The sequence below is a fragment of the Schistocerca cancellata genome, chromosome 11 (assembly GCF_023864275.1).
Source record: "Schistocerca cancellata isolate TAMUIC-IGC-003103 chromosome 11, iqSchCanc2.1, whole genome shotgun sequence".
NCBI classification, from domain to species: domain Eukaryota; kingdom Metazoa; phylum Arthropoda; class Insecta; order Orthoptera; family Acrididae; genus Schistocerca; species Schistocerca cancellata.
Window position 1 is genome coordinate 90,741,608 of NC_064636.1, and position 19,174 is coordinate 90,760,781.

The window sequence follows — 19,174 nt, forward strand, 5'->3', positions numbered from 1 at the left end:
TATAGCTTTTGTCTTGTTTCTTGCTGTCAATTCTGTTTTCAGTATTTTTGTTAGTCTTTGTCTATATTTTTCTTTTAGTTCTTCTTTAATATTTGTATTATCTATTCCTATTTTTTGTCTGTATCCTAGAAATTTATAGACATCTGTTTTTTCCATCGCTTCTATGGAGTCACTGTGGTTATTCAATATGTAATCTTCTTGTTTAGTGTGTTTTCCCTTGACTATGCTATTTTTCTTACATTTGTCTGTTCCAAAAGCCATATTTATATCATTGCTGAATACTTCTGTTATCTGTAGTAATTGGTTGAGTTGTTGATTGGTTGCTGCCAGTAGTTTTAGATCATCCATATATAGCAAATGTGTGATTTTGTATGGGTATGTTCCAGTAATATTATATCCATAATTTGTATTATTTAGCATGTTTGATTGTGGGTTCATAGCAAGACAGAACCAGAAAGGACTTAATGAGTCTCCTTGGTATATTCCACACTTAATCTCTATTGGCTGTGATGTGATATTATCTGAGTTTGTTTGGATATTAAGTGTGGTTTCCCAGTTTTTCATTACTATGTTTAGGAACTGTATCAATTTAGGATCTACTTTGTCATATTTCCAATATCTGTAGTAATCATGAGTGGGGTACACTATCAAAGGCTTTTTGGTAATCAATGTATGTGTAGTGTAGCGACCTTTGTTTAGTTTTAGCTTGATATGTCACCTCTGTACCTATTATCAGCTGCTCTTTACATTTATTATTATTATTGACTTTTTTTTCTCAGACTTAAGTCTGGTTAAAAATGGAACGTGACGCGGACCTCGGTCAAGCGTGACTTCCTTGTAACTGTATGGTATATGTTATATTGCATTTAGGAACTTTCGGGTAATTGAACATGTATCAATAATTACATATTTTTGTAGTTGTATATATATGTTTGGATGTAGCTGTATTGCATTGATGTACTGGTGAATATTGTGAGGTATGATTCCTGTAGTTGATAGTATAATTGGGATAATGTCGACTTTATCCTGATGCCACATGTCCTTTATTATTATTATTATTATTATTTTATTATTATTATTATTATTACTACAAGCTTTCAGAGCCTGTGGCTCCTCATCCTGGCAGAGGAGTTGGAGGAGAAGGAAGAGGGATGAAGGAAAAGGACTGGAGAGGTTTAGGGATAGAGGTACAGTTCAGAAAGTCACCCAGAACCCCAGGTCAGGGGAGTCTTACCAGACGAGATGAGAAGGAAAGACTGATTGTTGGAGACTACACCAGATGAGATCTGAAAACCTGGGAGCCTGAAGGTGGAAGACAGGGTAGTATGCAAGACAGATCACTACTAAAACATTGTTCACAAGTTAAGAGTGAAAAGCTAAGTGCATTGTGTCTAACAGAGGTGGGCGAAAAATAGGTAAGGAAATAAAAGACGAAGAAAAACTAAAATAGAGTGAAGGAAGGAATATTACTATAAAGAAATGCTCATATGGAAGGAATTAATGTAAATTAGGACCCGGAGTGTGGTGAGAACCAAGGACATGTTATAGCACTAGTTCCCACCTGTGGAGGTCTGAGAAACTGGTGTCTGGGGGAAGAATCCAGATGGCATGTGTGGTAAAACGAGCACTGAGGTCATGACTCATGTTGTGCAGCATGGTCTGCAACAGGATATTGTGTATTGGCTGTATACACCCTGTGCCAATGCCCATTCATCCTGACTGGTAACTGCTTAGAGGCCTAACAATGTTTACATAAGAGTGGGTATATGCCATGTCATTTCACAGGTGGCTCCTCCTTTGATAGCTTTGCCAGTTACAGGGCTGGAATAGGTGGGGATAGAAGGGTGCATTAGCAAGTCTTGTAGTGGAGATGGTCATACAGGTAGGAGCCACAGAGAATGGAGATGGGCACATAAGGAACAATACAACATGTCCTCAGTTCTTGCTGCCCACCTGGCCTTAATTTACGTTCATTCCTTCTGTCTCAGCATTTATAAATAGTATCTACTCCTTTCTTCACTCTATTTTAGTTTCCTATATCTTTCATTTTTTGACTTTTTATTATTCACCATCTCCCCCCCCCCCCCCCCCCCCCCCCCCCCTGCCACCGCCACATCTGTTACATAAAATGCACTTAGCTTTTCACTCTTATTAACTCATGCACAATGTTTTAGTAGTAACCTCTGTCTCGCATATTACCCTATCTTCCACCTTTAAGCTCTCAGGTTTTCAAATCTCATCTGGGGCAGTTCCCAGCAATCAGACTTTCCTTCTCATCCCGTCCTGTAAGTCTTCCCTGAACCGGGGTCCTGGGTGACTTTCCTGAACTGTACCCCTTTCCCCAAACCTCTCTAGTCTTTTCCTTCATCCCTCTTCCTTCCCCTTCAACTCTTCTCCTAGGAGGAGGAGCCACTGTCTCCAAAAGCTAGTAAAAAAAAATTGAATCCTTTTGTGTGTATTCACCTGCTGCCACTTGGTGGACAAATTTTTTTCTGTCCGTTTTTATTATATTATCAATAATTGATTACTTTCGTTGTTATTTGACTATATTATTTGTATTCCATCCAGAAGATCACAGTATCAAATTAATAGCAAAAAAGGGTATACACTACTGGCCATTAAACTTGCTACACCACGAAGCTGACATGCTACAGACGCGAAATTTAACCGACAGGAAGTAGATGCTGTGATATGCAAATGATTAGCTTTTCAGAACATTCACACAAGGTTGGCACCGGTGGCGACACAACATGCCGATATGAGGAACGTTTCCAACCAACTTCTCATACACAAACAGCAGTTGACCGGCGTTAGCTGGTGAAACGCTGTTGTGATGCCTCGTGTAAGGAGGAGAAATGCATACCATCACGTTTCCGACTTCGATAAAGGTCGGATTGTAGCCTAACGCGATTGCAGTTTATCGTATCGCGACATTGCTGCTGACGTTGGTCGAGATCCAATGACTTAACAGAATACGGAACGCCATGCTGGATCAGAATGGCCTCGTATGACTAGCAGTCGAGATGACAGCCATCTTATGCACACGGTTGTAACGGAACGTGCAGCCACGTCTCAATCACTGAGTCAACAGATGGGGACGTTTGCAAGACAACAACCATCTGCACGAACAGTTTGACGACGTTTGCAAAAGCACGGACTATCAGCTCTGAGACCGTGGCTTCAGTTACTCTTGTCGCTGCATCACAGACAGGAGAGCCTGCGATTCTGTTTACAGCATCGTGATGGTCGCATCCGTGTTTGGCGACATCGTGGTGAACGCACATTGGAAACGTGTATTCGTCATCGCCACAGTGGCGTATCACCTGGCGTGATGGTATGGGGTGCCATTGGTTACACGTCTCGCTCACCTCTTGTTCACATTGACGGCACTTTGAACAGTGGACGTTACATTTCAGATGTGTTACGACCCGTGGCTCTACCCTTCATTCGATCCCTGTGAAACCCTACATTTCAGCAGGATAATGCACAACCCCATGTTGCAGGTCCATTATGGGCCTTTCTGGATACAGAAAATGTTCGACTGCTGCCCTGGCCAGCATATTCTCCAGATCTCTCACCAACTGAAAGCATCTGGTTAATGGTGGCCGAGGAACTGGCTCGTCACAATACGCCAGCCACTACTCTTGATGAACTGTGGTATCGTGTTGAAACTACATGGGCAGCTGTACCTGTACACGCCATCCGAGCTCTGTTTGACTCAATGGCCACATGTATCGAGGCCGTTATTGCGGCCAGAGGTGGTTGATCTGGGTACTAATTTCTCAGGATCTATGCACCCAAATTGCGTGAAAATGTAATCACATGTCAGTTGTAGTACAATATATTTGTCCAATGAATATCTGTTTATCATCTGCATTTCTTCTTGGTGCAGCAATTTTAATGGCCAGTAGTGTATTTAGTAGTGCAAAATTAAGTACATAACTGCATTGGTAATTAAAATTAAATGATTAGTATATATTTCTTAATAAAGTGTGTTTTATAATGAAATTAAAAATCTAAATCTGGTGGAGAAACCAAGTTGGAGGTATGAATAGGAAGTGTCAGAGATTCCCTCTTCCCCAGCTCAGCAAACAAAAATTTAAAATACATAAATAAATAAGAATTAAACACAGCATCATCAGTGCTTCCTCTTGTTACACACACACACACACACACACACACACACACACACACACTTACCACATTGTCAACACCTCAGAACTGTGTAACTGCGAATTTTGTTGATTATATTGTGTGTACACCCCAATAACCAGGTTAATGCAGTATGCCAGATTGGTAGTCAAACCTGGGACCTTTGCCTTTCAAGTGCTAGTGCTCTACCACGACCTGCGCCCACAGCTTTACTTCTCCCATTACTTTATCTCCTCCCTTACAAAGTTCCAGAATGAAATGTCTCAGATTCGATCCCTGGCTGCCCCACAGTTTAAACCTGCCCAGAAGTTTCAAAACTGAGCACACTTTGTTGTACAGGTTTTTTCTTTTTTTTTTTAAAAAAGAAAAAAACAATAACAACCACTTTCCATGCTGTGGCTAAACAATCTCCCATCAAGATACATAGAACTTCTGTGAAGTTTGAAAGATAAGAGATGAAGTACTGGTGGAAGTAAGACTCCACAGCATGTCTTAAGTTGTGCCTGGGTGGTTCAGAGCACTTGTCCCTGCAGGGTAAAGATCCCAAGTTGGAGTCTTGGTCCGGCATACAGTTTTGCTCTGCCAAGAAGTTCCAAATGAGTGCACACTATCCTCCAGATTGAAAATCCATTCTGGATCTGAATGACCAACTCCCACACATTCAACAGAAACATTTTTGAAAATCGTTGAAGTTAAATAATTGGGATATACACAAAAGAAATCAATACAATTCACAAATGCGTTTTTTTGGCATGGTAACATCACAATGAAGGTCGCCCTGACAAAGCTGTGACTTCAAAATATGCATTTCTGTGATAAAAATTCTATAAAGACAATGCTCAGAATTTATTAATACATTTGAATTTATTAATATGTTTTCCATTTGTTTCAGTGTCTCAGCTTGCCAAGAGTACTCACTATGGCTACCACAGTATTTACCAGAATAAAAAATTTAAATGAAGTTATTTCTTTACAGTAATTACTATCAGATAGTAAAATGAACATAAACTTTCTTACTAATAATTTCCAACTTCTGGGGCTGAAATGACTAAATATCTATGTTACATATATTACTGTCATTTAAAACTTTTAGTGGGATGCCAACAGTCACATTACAAAATGACTTATTAGGAATTATTTCATCTTGTATAAGTAAGCGAAGATTTGTTAAGCGCAGCTGTAAACATGCACTGTACATGCAATATTAAACCTCAATCTCTTTATTTTGCAACAGAGAGTTTGTTACAGTCTTGATTAAAATACTTGAAAGTTGACATCTGTCACTTGCTGCTACAGCATTGCCACACTGACTGCCAGCTATCGCTCAGTTATAGGTAACATACAAACATGACCGGTCACTACACAAATGCTGTTAATTTATAACAGAGTAATGTCTGAAGTGGCCACCACGAGGTGTGCCAGAAATGAGATGCTCTGTCGACAGCTGATTTTTAAGAGACCAATGCCTAAACTGCAGCAGACAACATGTTTCATAGCCCTAAATTTAAACTCACATCCTAAGCTAAACACAACCTCACAATGTGCAAGGTATCCGAGAAAACAACAGTCAATAATCTGCAGCAGGACTAAAGTTGCAATCGCTCTGTTCGTGGCTTTTAAAGCTAACCTCCTCGAGTAAATTGACAACAGAAAAAATTCAGTTCAGCACTAACAGCTCGTTATCATTGGTTACTGAGACTATCCGGAAACTGGCTACACGAGCTGCCAGGCCAGATTACAACACCCCCCCCCCCCCAACCCGTTTTTTATAGAGAGATAAGTGGCCTAGCCGGCTTCCAAACAAAAAAGAATGATAGGAGGAAAAATAAGAGCAATTAAAAACATTATGATGGAAATGACACAGTATAGAACTAGAAACAAATTATTACATTTGATGAACTTCGAAGCTATGACATTCAACACATCACGTTTATGCGCTATCAGTTGCACTATGGCACAACATAGTCTAAAGGAGTTACATTTGTCACAGATAACACAGTCGCAACAGTGAATTGCAGCATCCAAAAATTCAGCTCCATGCAATGCTGTGTGAAGCTTATCTAATGTAAGCTGATCTCTGATCACGCTAACTGTATATGCGACACAGAATCACATCTTGTGTGAAAGTATCAGGTACTGTTTGGTTAATTAGACATGAAATCTGTGCGTGTGCACGCACGTTTTATCAGGTGTGGGGAAATAATAAAAGTGCCTGACCCGTGATTCAGGATCCAAACACATCAAGAAAGAATCCTGGACAAGGAACTGGGAACGAACTGACCAACTATTGAACAGTTTGGAAAAGGCGAACAGTTTGGGCGTGATGAGTACTCCAACTGAAGGAAACCAGCACCAATGCATGAAATGTCAGCTACAAAGTAATTTTAATAGAACTGTAGTGTGATTATGTTTGCAAGTAAACCACACCAGCTAATGAGAGACAAGCAGTGTCATTCACTGTACAATCAATGGGGTGGGCAAGACGACTACGGATGTGCAAGAGTGACCAGTATCACAGATCTGTCATTCACATTCATACCTTAACACAATAATGCAGCAAAAGAATAGCAGTAAGAGTGAAAGTAGCCATCTGGTGTACTTTAATCAAACTACAAGTCCTAAGACGAGATTCAAATGGAAAGACTTGACAAATTGCTCACTTACCGAATGCTGCTGCTTGTGTCTCGGTAGGGATTCCAGATAGGAGTCGCACACACTGTTTTGCTTTGGACTACACCTGAAAAAGAATACAATGTTCTTACATTATGCCAGTCAGTTTTACAAAGATAGGGACATGGTACCATAATTTATATAGCTAAAACTCTCACTCATTAGTATCAGTTATGAGGGTTATTTGTACTATTTTATCTATCACTTCCAAAAAAAAAATAAAGTTACGTAATTACTTTTTGTTTGCTTGAGATATGTGCTGCAGTCCTGGTAAAAATTAAAAACCTGTGCAACAGAACTGAACCAGTGGCAGCTAGTGGGGCAAAAAAAACTCAGATAAAATAGGAGTATTGTGGGGCGATATTCTGCATTTGACGGGGAACAATGCTGCAACAATCCGTACTGAATGAGTAGGTGTATGGAAACAACTCACCACTATAAGACACAGTAGTTAAGGTCCCCATACATGATCAAACAAGCTCAAACTTTGTTGTTTAACAAATACTCGACTGTGTGCAGTGCTGTTTGACGTGCTTGTCAAACATACAGTGTGTGTGACAAATTCTGGCTGACAGAAAAATCTGACAAGTTGGCGGACACTGTTCATATTGATGTTTCACCGCATATGTTGGTGAAAAATAGTTTTACTACAATGTATCTCACTGTAACGTGAATTTACACAACTAAGGAAACTACGACCAGGGATAAAACAAAGTAGCATTGGCAATTACCAATGGTGACACACTAACCACAATGGTTAGGGTGTCACCTTTCCCAGCCATATATTACACGGGAAGAGGTTAAGGAGAAAATCAGTATTCTACACACAACACAAGCCCGAGTGTAACAAAAAAAAATAATAAAAAATCTACAGTTCTCCGGTTCTTCTGCAGATGATGCAGGTTATATGTTCTCACACTGTTGTATTTTAATGGCTCATTGTACATTAAAAACACCTTCTGGTGGTATGCAACATTGTGGATAGTATGGAAGAAAAATAAACTGCGTTTGCTAAAATGCACCCGAGAAATTTAGAATGAACAATTTGGGCCACTTAGAATGAACTCAGCAAACCTAAAATACACAATCACAAAAAGAATAAATTGTTACAATTGTGGCCATATCTGGTTGTAATACACTAATGTTACAGAAACTAGACTTCCAAAACCGTACTTTGGTTGCCACTGCAGTATAACAGTTGTGTTCGACTTTCAGAGATGGTACCCATTACTACAGAAAACATGTATTACAGGTGACCTGATAATGGTTCAAATTCCAAACAGCCAGTGCTAGTCGGTAAGAGGATGAAGCTGCAGAGAAAACCATTCAGATCAAACTAAAATAATAATCCTGGAATACACTGAAAAGAAAAATGGGACAAATACAAGCCATTTTTTGGCATACAATGGCCCAAAATGGATACATATTTCACTGAGCCTTGTCTTGGGATACTTTGGCATTCTTATAAACGCTCATACCTTACTAAACAACACTACATTGAAAGTGTACAGAATAAACTGCTATTTACTGTACAAATGGGAGTAAAGCGGCCTGCCCATTCTGCTGTTAATGTGTGCTAGTTTGCCTGCATTAATAACAGGCTAACACAAGCAAAATATAAAAAATGTATATACCTATGGCTCCAGCCAATTCTGCAAATGTTACACTTTCACTTACTGCTGCTTTGGGATGTCAAGTTTTGCCTGATCCCTCATATTTTTGGAAGAAAGCATGGGTAACACCTGTCTACAAAAAGGAAAGTAGAAGTGATCCACAAAACTACTGTCCAATATCCTTGACACTGATTTGTTGTAGAATCTTAGAACATATTCCGAGCTCAACCATAATGAGGTATCTCTAACAGAATACCTTCTCCATGCCAAACAGCACGCATTCTGAAAACATCGATCAAGCGAAACTGAACTCACATGATATACAGAAAGCCGAGCACCAAGACAGTCGGGTAAACGCAGTATTTCTTGATTTCCAAAAAGCATTTGACTCAGTACCACACCTACACTTATTGTCGAAAGTATGATGATTTAGTTGTATCAAGTGAATTTGCGACTCAATTGAGAACTTTTTGGTAGGGAGGACACATTATGTTATATTGGATGGAGAGAGATCATTAGATGCAGGAGTAACTTCCGGAGTACTCCACAGAAGTGTGTTGGGCCTCCTGCTATTCATGTTTTACATTAATGACCTAGACAATCTCAGACTTTTTTTGCAGATGATGCAGTTATCTATAATGAAGTAATGTGTTGAAAGCAGCTGCATAAATATTCAGTCAGGTCTTCATAAGATTACAAAGTGGTTCAAAGATTCACAACTTGCTTTATATCTTAAAAAACGTAAAACTGTGCACTTCACAAAGTGGAAAAATTTAATATTCTACAACTGTAATATCAATGAGTCACCACTGGAATCTGCAAACTCATACAAATACCTCTGTGTGATATTTTGTAGGGATATAAATGGAATGAATGAACATGCTCAGTTGTGGGTAAAGCAGATGGTAGGCTTTAGTTTACTGGTAGGATACTGGGATGTGCAATCAGTCTACAAAGGTGACTGCTTACAAATCAGTTGTCCACCCAATTCTAGAATATTGCTCAAGTGTGTGGGATCCATAACAAATCAGACTAACACGGGATGTCTGAACATATACAGAGAAGGGCAGCACGAATAGTCACAGGTATGTTTGATCTTTGGGAGTCACAGAGATACTGAGAAAACCAAACTGCCAGTCTCGAAGAGAGACGTAAACTATACTCAGAAGGTCTACTAACAAAGTTTCAAGAACCGGTTTTAAATGATGCTTCTAAGAATACACAACAACCTCCTATGTATCACTCACACATGGAGTATGATAAGGTTATTATAATCACAGCATACACCGAGGTATTTAAACAATCATTCTTCCTGTACTCCATCTGTGAATTAAATGAGAAGAAACCCTAATAACTGGTACAATTGGATATATCTTCTGCCACGCACTTCGCAGTGGTTTACAGAATATGGATGTTTATGTAGTGTCCTGTCGTGGCACCTGGTGACTCCCTTCTCTTTCTTCGGGTGAAGGGAACATTGTGTGACTGGCATTTCCAGCATGACACAGAGTGGAACATTTTCCTAACAGCCAAACTGCAGACTCATACAATCTAGGTATTTCCGTGTCATTCTCTGTCAGGAAAGATGTGTCGCACAGACAGGTTAGTGTGAACTGAAGGACTGATACTACTGCCAAGTTTGATCATCACAGTCTGATTTCTTTATGTATAACTAGAGCTTTATCACTAACCCTAGCAAATATGTTGCAGCTGCATCACCTGGAGGAGTGCCAGAGATCGATATCGCCACCTGCAGAAAATAGTGACTTAGGCCTTTACTAAATCTGGCCAAGTACGAGGGGAGCCCTCCCTTTTTTCAAATTTATTAACATATTCTAATTAAAATTATAAACCATTTTACACTGACAAAATCCATGCCTTATCTACATTTTGATAATACAAGGATAAATAAAATACACAAAGAAATGGTTTACATTAATTTGCAGACCGCTTTCTTTCCTAGGTTTTTTGCTTACCAACTCTGCCATCTGTGGTATCACTGTTTTTAATCACCATCATCCTCTTACACAGCTGCGAAATTATATCTGTGTTGTCACAAATAATTGGGTGTTTCTTCCAAATATGAGATGATTTCTGAGGTTGTGGTTACCTCAGGATCTGAGAATTTCGCTTCTATACTGATGCGAGAATGTTGCAATGTCTCTTGCTTGCAAACATTGTCTGACTGCTGCACTCTTGTCGGCGGTCTAGAACCCGCAGCTGACATCTCCTTTCATTCCAATCATACTTTGCCACAATCGTCGACAACGTTACAGCACAAAACACGTAAATATGTTACTGGCCCCTATCTACACTTTTACTGCCCCCTGCACAAATGTTAGTATCACTTGCCCCCTCCAATCCTCCTGTAGTGCAGTGCTTGAGCAACTATGACAAACAGACTGCAGTATCTTCTAGGGTGCAAGTGATATGTAACAACAGCAACTAATATACACACACACACACACACACACACACACACACACACACACACACACACACAAGATTACAATCACAATTCAGTCCAATTCTCCAACTTGCTGACACCTGTTCATACTACCTCCATGACAGGTCTTCCTGCTGTAACTCATTCTTGCAACAACAATTACAGTAAGTTTAATTTATCAGACATTTCATTCTCGATAAGTTTTCCTTCTGGTTTCACGTTAATGTCACCGTGTTCTAAAGCTGATTAAAAACTAGTAACATTTTTACACAGTATCCTAATACGCGAACACCGCTTAGTGAATCATTACAGTCTCATAATCAAAATATTGATCTGGGTTCAGAATTAAGCAGTGTGTTTTTGAACAACATTTACGTTTCCAAATGTTACCTTTGCATCGAATGCAGCATTAATGTTTGTATACAGCATACGTATATGTATGAGAACGTTTATTACAAGCCATTTGAAATAGGTCAAAAGTCTGTAAAATAATGGAGTTTAACCCTATTTCCTTCTGTGTTTCACAAAACTCAAATTTCAATCAGAACAACACTCTGTTGTAGTGGCTATTCCATAGTTTCTCACGTATCTCTGGCTGGCACCACACTAGTCAATGTCAAGGGACTGTTCAAGCAATGCCTGTACTGACTCAAGTGCTCTCAAGCCTTTCAGAATACGAGTATCATCTGCTGACCCCTGCTCTTCTGAATTCTTAAAATAAATCTGCAAGTGAGCTCAACAGCCAAAGATTTATATCTAAATGTAAGACAACCACTATATATTCTATTAAACAACTTAAAAATGTTAACCTCAGCAGCAATAGTGAAATCTGCGATTACAAGACAACCTTGTAGTTTTCCAATGATGAATTGGGAAAAAAACCACTTCTCATAATAGGGTAAATCAGGTAGTACTCACCCACGTCCACTTCCACCGTCACCTGTCGTCGACCTATTTCCGTTTGTCGCACCTCCTCCACTGCATCCAGTGTCAGGGGGACAGCTCTGCGACGACCCCTGTAGCCTCCGCCATAGCGGCAGGCCCACGGCTTCGTCGGTATCCGAGCCGGACTCTGAGGCCGTGTCCGTGAGCTGGCTGTCAGGTGAGCGGCACTGCCCGGTGCTGTCGTCCTCGTCCAGATGCGATTCCAACCGCTTGGGGTACAGTCCGTGATCGTGCTCCCAGATGTTACGGTACGCAGCGTCGAGATCGTCACCTGGTGGCTGGCAGGTGTCTTTTTCCAACAAATCCTTGTATCGCATATCTGCAAAAATCACAAACTCCATTTACATGCTGTCACCTGTGCCCATGAGAACAGCATGAATGAGCTCTAACAGTCCACGTGTATACTGCCGGTTCATAGTGTCCAACGGGCACAATATTTCGGTGATCAGACATGTCGCCATCATCAGGTGTGCTGACGAACTGAGCTGAGGGCAGGCGGCCGATTTAAATCCCCTCCCCCCGCGGGCCGCTCTCTCCGTGCCCGCGCACTGCCGGTCGCGAAGACGACGAAGACGTGGGTGTCTGAAACTGTCGTAGCGTCGACGTGCTCGCTACGTCTGCCCTGGTCACCAGTTCGTACTCCTTGCTGAGAGTCTTCGTAATTACATTCAATGCCGGGCCCCAAGCCTTGCTGAGATTGTAGCCGCAATCTCGGTTGATAAGATCTTCCCTGGTGCGAATTTCGATAGCCTCCCTTATAACGCTGTCCCAATATTTAGAGGTCTGATCCAGGATCTTGGTACGCTCATAACACATATTGTGTTCCACAGACAAACAGTGCTCTACTACTGCCGGCTTATTTGCATATTTCAGTCGAGTGTGCCTGTGATGTTCTTGGCAACGATCTTCGATGGTGCGTGCTGTCTGTCCAATAGAAGTCTTCCCACACTCACAGGGAGTTTGGCATATGCCGACCTTCCCCAAACCGAGGTCATCTTTCACACTTCCCAGTAATGCCAGTGTTGCCGAGAACATCAAAGGCACACTCTACTGAAATGGAACACGAGATGGATTATGAGAGTACCAAGATCCTGGGACAGCGTTATAAGGGAGGCTATCGAAATTCGCACCAGGGAAGATCTTATCAACCGAGATTGCGGCTACAATCTCAGCAAGGCTTGGGACCTGGCACTGAATGTAATTAAGAAGACTCTCAGCAATAAGTACGAACTGGCGACCAGGGCAGACATAGCAAGTACATCGACACTAAGACAGATTCTGACGCCCACGTCTTTGCAACCGCTGGCGCACGGGCATGGACGGCGGAGGGAGCGGCCCGCGGTGGGAGTGGATTTAAATCGGCCGGCCCCCCTCAGGAGCTCAGTTCGTCAGCGCACTTGACGATGGCGACATGTCTGATCGCCGAAATATTGTGCCTGTTCGACACTATGAACCAGCACTATACCAGTGGACTGTTTGCGCAACAAATACGCCGGTAGAAACTGAAGAATCACAACATGACAGGCTTCATATACAAGGTTACTCAGGAGGAATTTCAATTTGTGAGGTGATTCTACATGTGAAATAAACCAAAAAAGTCCTACAGACACGTGTCCTATTTTCAGTCATTACGGAAGTGGAGCAGGTTGAAGATTGCATACCTGTGAATAATTCTGAAAAAAGTGTGAATATTACTTACTGAAATGCTGTGGTAGACAGAATAATGGTAGGGCAGATGACTGGTCCATCTGACAAGACGTGTTTAAGAAGTCCCGCACACTTGTCTGAGGCTGTGTCAGTGATATGAGCAAGTTTTTCAGCTTTATCCACTTTAACTGGCCCCATAAAAAGGAGTCTAACAGGGTTAGGTACGGCGATCTGGCAAGCCAGATAATAGATCTACCACAGCCAATCCACAGCTGAGGAAATGTGTTATTCAGATACTGAGATATTTGTCTTGTACAGTGAATCAGTGATCCATTGCAGGTACCTCCCCGTCCTTGCTCTAACGTCACATCTTCCGAAAGAGCAGACAGGTCTTCTACCAGGAAATGTGTGTATGTATGCTGTGGCTGTGGTGCGATTTGGCAGGAACATAGGCCCTGTCACCCGGTCCTCAAACATACTACACAAAACATTCACAAAGAACTTAATTTGGAATCTTGTTTCCCTTGTGTGATGAGGGTTCTCCACTGGCCATTTATGATAACTGTGGGTGTTCATGACAGTGCTGCAAATAAACGTAGTATCATCTGTAAATGAAGTGTATTGTATGAAGTCTCTGAATAGCCAACCATTCACAAAATTTCTCTCTGCTTACCGAGTCACCTGAGTGCAGATGTTGCACAGGCTGCAAACGGAATAGGTATAAGCCTCAGAATGTAACATACACCACACTCGCATTTGTGAATTATCGAGCTGACAGCTAATGCGAGGTGCACTGGTGGTGGCACTCTGCTGTACCTTTGCAATGTCTTCCCTCTCCTCAAGTGACTGAACGGCCTCACATTCTCATGTCGGATGTACACTTGACAGTGTTCCGGATTCACAATGTTTGAGAAACCCTGGGAAATAACCTGGCAGAGAGAGCTAACCTGTCAGTGAAACATCTCCAGTATTCTGTCATAGCGTCACGGGCACTGCCATTACAGTACCCACACATTAACAACATGTCTGCATATTCTGCACGGGTGAAGGTATGCAACGTTGGGATTCATAGATACAGTGGACTTGCTGAATTAAACAACACTTAAGTACGAGAAGCACACGGCCTCACAACTACACACCGATACAACCGACGACAGCACACTGCATATACTTGCAGCTGCTGCCTCGGTGTAGTGTCACAGTGATGGTGTTGGAGAACTCCGACATCTCTTGTAGGATGGATCAGTTATCCTCTCACATTTATTCTGTCCACCATAGCACCCACATACCATTTTGGTAACATTCGCACTTTTCTTCATATTCATTCACGGATGTGTGAAGTCTTCAATCCGTGCAACTTCCGTAACGATCTAAAATCGGACACATTCGTTAGACTAGTTTATTTTCACATGTCGATTCACCTCACAAATTATGTGAATCGTCTGTAGATGAAATAAAAGAAAGACTAGGTACACTGCTTTATAGGAATACATTAAAAGTCTTGTGACATTCAGTCACCAACTCTCACTTACCTGAACACTAAAACTGCTGTCAGAATTTAATGAAATAGCGAGTCAGTCAATTATTTTCCACTTAATGTTCATTATTGTTTACTCTTTATGTTTCTCAACATTACACCTCTCTGGTGACAAAATCTGGTTAAGAGCAATCTTTGTCAATAGTCCTATTCCTAACAGTGTACATTTTGTGTTATTCTTTGGTTCATGTCTTTCAATTTGGGCCAATCTAAGCTCTATGTAATTAAAACTCCAATGAAATGAAATGTCATGTGGCTAGGGCCTCCCGTCAGGTAGACCTGGCTAGGGCCTCCTGTCGGGTAGACCATTCGCCTGGTGCAGGTCTCTCGATTTGACGCCACTTCGGCAACCTGCGCGTCGATGGGGATGAAAATGATGATGATGATTAGGACAACACAACACCCAGTCCCTGAGCGGAGAAAATCTCCGACCCAGCCGGGAATCGAACCCAGGCCCTTTGGATTGACAGTGTCACACTGACCACTCAGCTACCGGGAGCAGACCAAAACTCCCATGATGCAATGCCTCTACCAGATCCAAATGGCCACATATTTTGACAATTCAGAAAAACAAAGATATGAATAAAGCTGTCTAGATCATTCATCATATTAATTTATTATGTTGTTTTGGCTACTGTCTTCTTTTTTGGATACAAATCATTATTATTATTATTATTTTGTAATTGCTTACAGTAAATTGTACACAGCAATAGGAACTAAGAAAACATTCCTTTGAAGTCATAAATGAAAGCTGTACATTGGGCTTCATTTAATTTTTTTTTAATTAGCTGCTTCTTTCTGTACAAGTCATTGCTGGAGCATAATAAGCGAATCAGCCATATCAACAATCTATAATAAAAACTCCACTTTTAAAAGTAAAATATAAGGGTGTTTATGGACACAAAAGTTGTTCAACTAATTTATTTATCGACCTAATAGAAGAAAAGTTTGCGAGATGAAAAAGTACTCTGATCACTGAATCCAGGCAACGTGGGTACGACACAAGATTCGTGTTTTGGCAGGCCACAATTAATTTACACAGTCTGGAAGACTGCACAATGAGAAGGTAAAATTTTGATTTTTAACTATTTCTATAAAAATCTACACATACAATTACTCAGAAAGGTGAGGCCACCTCTAATGCACCATCAGCAGCCTGTGCACGACACGTTGTAACCCGGTCTGGACGACATGTCCGTTTCAACAGAAAGTACCGATGACACTAAGTGGGGAGTGGTGAAGGGCAGTGTAATGCTGTGTGCGAGTGATCACCACTTGTAATTACTATCTTTGGCGCAGTCTCTGACTTACGTTTCCTCATTTGTTTTTACGCTGTTCTGTTTAATTTTCTAGTAAAGAAATTGTATGAGATACGGTGTGTTTTTACGTTGCAATTAAGTAAATACAACTAGTCCTGCAACAAAGGGCAATACACACAAATGTTAACACTGTATAAAAATATCTGTAAGAAAATATTTTCAGTTCAGTTTCTGTAAGGCATGGCTAAAACACTAAACTGAATGGTAAATAGTGGAACTATAACACTATATACTGAACTTCATTTATGAGACCTAATTTTCGATCTGATGATGACAGCACCGAAATATTATTTATAAGGACAGAGTGTACATTAAACTTTCTAGACAGCTTTATTCACAATAAATGTACAATGATTGCAGACCATTTCAGAATATTTCCTTTGTTAGCAACACAAAGAAGCAGCTATTTTTTACTCAAACCCACGAGAGCCAATAATAATGTTCCTTAGGCCAGCCGGTAATGATTGCCTTATGTGTGCCTTACTTAACTGCCAAATGCTTAAAGAAATTCTCTTACAACAAAGAAATTCTCTTACAACAACAAATGGTGGATAAAGACTTCCAACAGAAGGGCCTCAAACCACTGCTGAAATGTGTTCAGTTCATATCCTCTTGGTAATCAGCTATTTTTGCCATTTCAAGCCACAAATAGATTTGTACTAAACATATGGACACACCCACATCCTATACCTGTTTGCGAGCTATGAAATACCATTTGAACAAGGTGGGAAGGGCACAGCATGTAATCTGTGATGGACAGTTATTGAGCGATGTAGAATTAACTTAGGCTTGCCTCAGGGAAGTGTGTTGGGACCCCTGCTCACATTGTATATTAACACCATTTTAACAATGTCACAAAGAGCCAACATCCATTTCTTCACACAGCCAATCCTACACATTCCTTAATCAATAGATTATGAAATGAACTATAAACGATCTAATTCACAACAGAATGTATTAAAAAAAAATTGAATTAAATGCTTTAGTGATCTTGGTGTCCTGAATGTTCCGTGCTTATTCCTTTATGAAACCATCTTATTCACTAAGGACTACCTCCTGAAACCAGGCAAATTAATGCAAAAGCAGAATGTGTACAACTACTGCACCAGATGGAAAGAAAATATACACCCAACGTTTTCCACAACAACATCCTACCAGAGGAACATAATTACCAACAGCGTCATATTACACATAATGTACCAGAGGAAATAAAAATTCTTGCAAACCAAATACACTCCTGGAAATGGAAAAAAGAACACAATGACACTGGTGTGTCAGACCCACCATACTTGCTCCGGACACTGCGAGAGGGCTGTACAAGCAATGATCACACGCACGGCACAGCGGACACACCAGGAACCGCGGTGTTGGCCGTCGAATGGCGCTAGCTGCGCAGCATTTGTGCACCGCCGCCGTCAGTGTCAGTCAGTTTGCCGTGGCATACGGAGCTCCATCGCAGTCTTTAACACTGGTAGCATGCCGCGACAGTGTGGACGTGAACCGTATGTGCAGTTGACGGACTTTGAGCGAGGGCGTATAGTGGGCATGCGGGAGGCCGGGTGGACGTACCGCCGAATTGCTCAACACGTGGGGCGTGAGGTCTCCACAGTACATCGATGTTGTCGCCAGTGGTCGGCGGAAGGTGCACGTGCCTGTCGACCTGGGACCGGACCGCAGCGACGCACGGATGCACGCCAAGACCGTAGGATCCTACACAGTGCCGTAGGGGACCGCACCGCCACTTCCCAGCAAATTAGGGACACTGTTGCTCCTGGGGTATCGGCGAGGACCATTCGCAACCGTCTCCATGAAGCTGGGCTACGGTCCCGCACACCGTTAGGCCATCTTCCGCTCACGCCCCAACATCGTGCAGCCCACCTCCAGTGGTGTCGCGTCAGGCGTGAATGGAGGGACGAATGGAGACGTGTTGTCTTCAGCGATGAGAGTCGCTTCCTGCCTTGGTGCCAATGATGGTCGTATGCGTGTTTGGCGCCGTGCAGGTGAGCGCCACAATCAGGACTGCATACGACCGAGGCACACAGGGCCAACACCCGGCATCATGGTGTGGGAAGCGATCTACTACACTGGCCGTACACCACTGGTGATCGTCGAGGGGACACTGAATAGTGCACGGTACATCCAAACCGTCATCGAACCCATCGTTCTACCATTCCTAGACCGGCAAGGGAAATTGCTGTTCCAACAGGACAATGCACGTCCGCATGTATCCCGTGCCACCCAACGTGCTCTAGAAGGTGTAAGTCAACTACCCTGGCCAGCAAGATCTCCGGATCTGTCCCCCATTGAGCATGTTTGGGACTGGATGAAGCGTCGTCTCACGCGGTCTGCACGTCCAGCACGAACGCTGGTCCAACTGAGGCGCCAGGTGGAAATGGCATGGCAAGCCGTTCCACAGGACTACATCCAGCATCTCTACGATCGTCTCCATGGGAGAATAGCAGCCTGCATTGCTGCGAAAGGTGGATATACACTGTACTAGTGCCGACATTGTGCATGCTCTGTTGCCTGTGTCTATGTGCCTGTGGTTCTGTCAGTGTGATCATGTGATGTATCTGACCCCAGGAATGTGTCAAAGTTTCCCCTTCCTGGGACAATGAATTCACGGTGTTCTTATTTCAATTTCCAGGAGTGTATTTAAAATGAAATTAAGGGTATTTCTAATACAGCACTGTTTCTATTCCGAATATTATAATAAACATTAGTAAAAATTACACTGTAAGACTAGGTACCTAACTTTAATCTGCCTATTACTTTGCTGCTACTGTGTATTACAGTTTCCTTTACCTGTCAAACACTTGCTGATACGCTTAGATTATGAGAGTAT

General features: G+C 41.8%; 1 protein-coding gene across 3 annotated transcripts in view; it reads right to left on the minus strand.

Annotated features, from left to right (window-relative positions):
* The window catches only part of LOC126108956 (uncharacterized), a 251,267-nt gene that overhangs the window by 100,044 nt on the left and 132,049 nt on the right, over nt 1–19,174 (minus strand). For all 3 annotated transcript variants that reach the window (XM_049914344.1, XM_049914345.1, XM_049914346.1), the window contains 2 exons: nt 11,800–12,145; nt 6,817–6,889 (listed from right to left, as the gene is read on the minus strand). In XM_049914344.1, the coding sequence (XP_049770301.1) occupies nt 6,817–6,889; nt 11,800–12,145 (419 nt within the window). The remainder of the gene's footprint in view (nt 1–6,816; nt 6,890–11,799; nt 12,146–19,174) is intronic.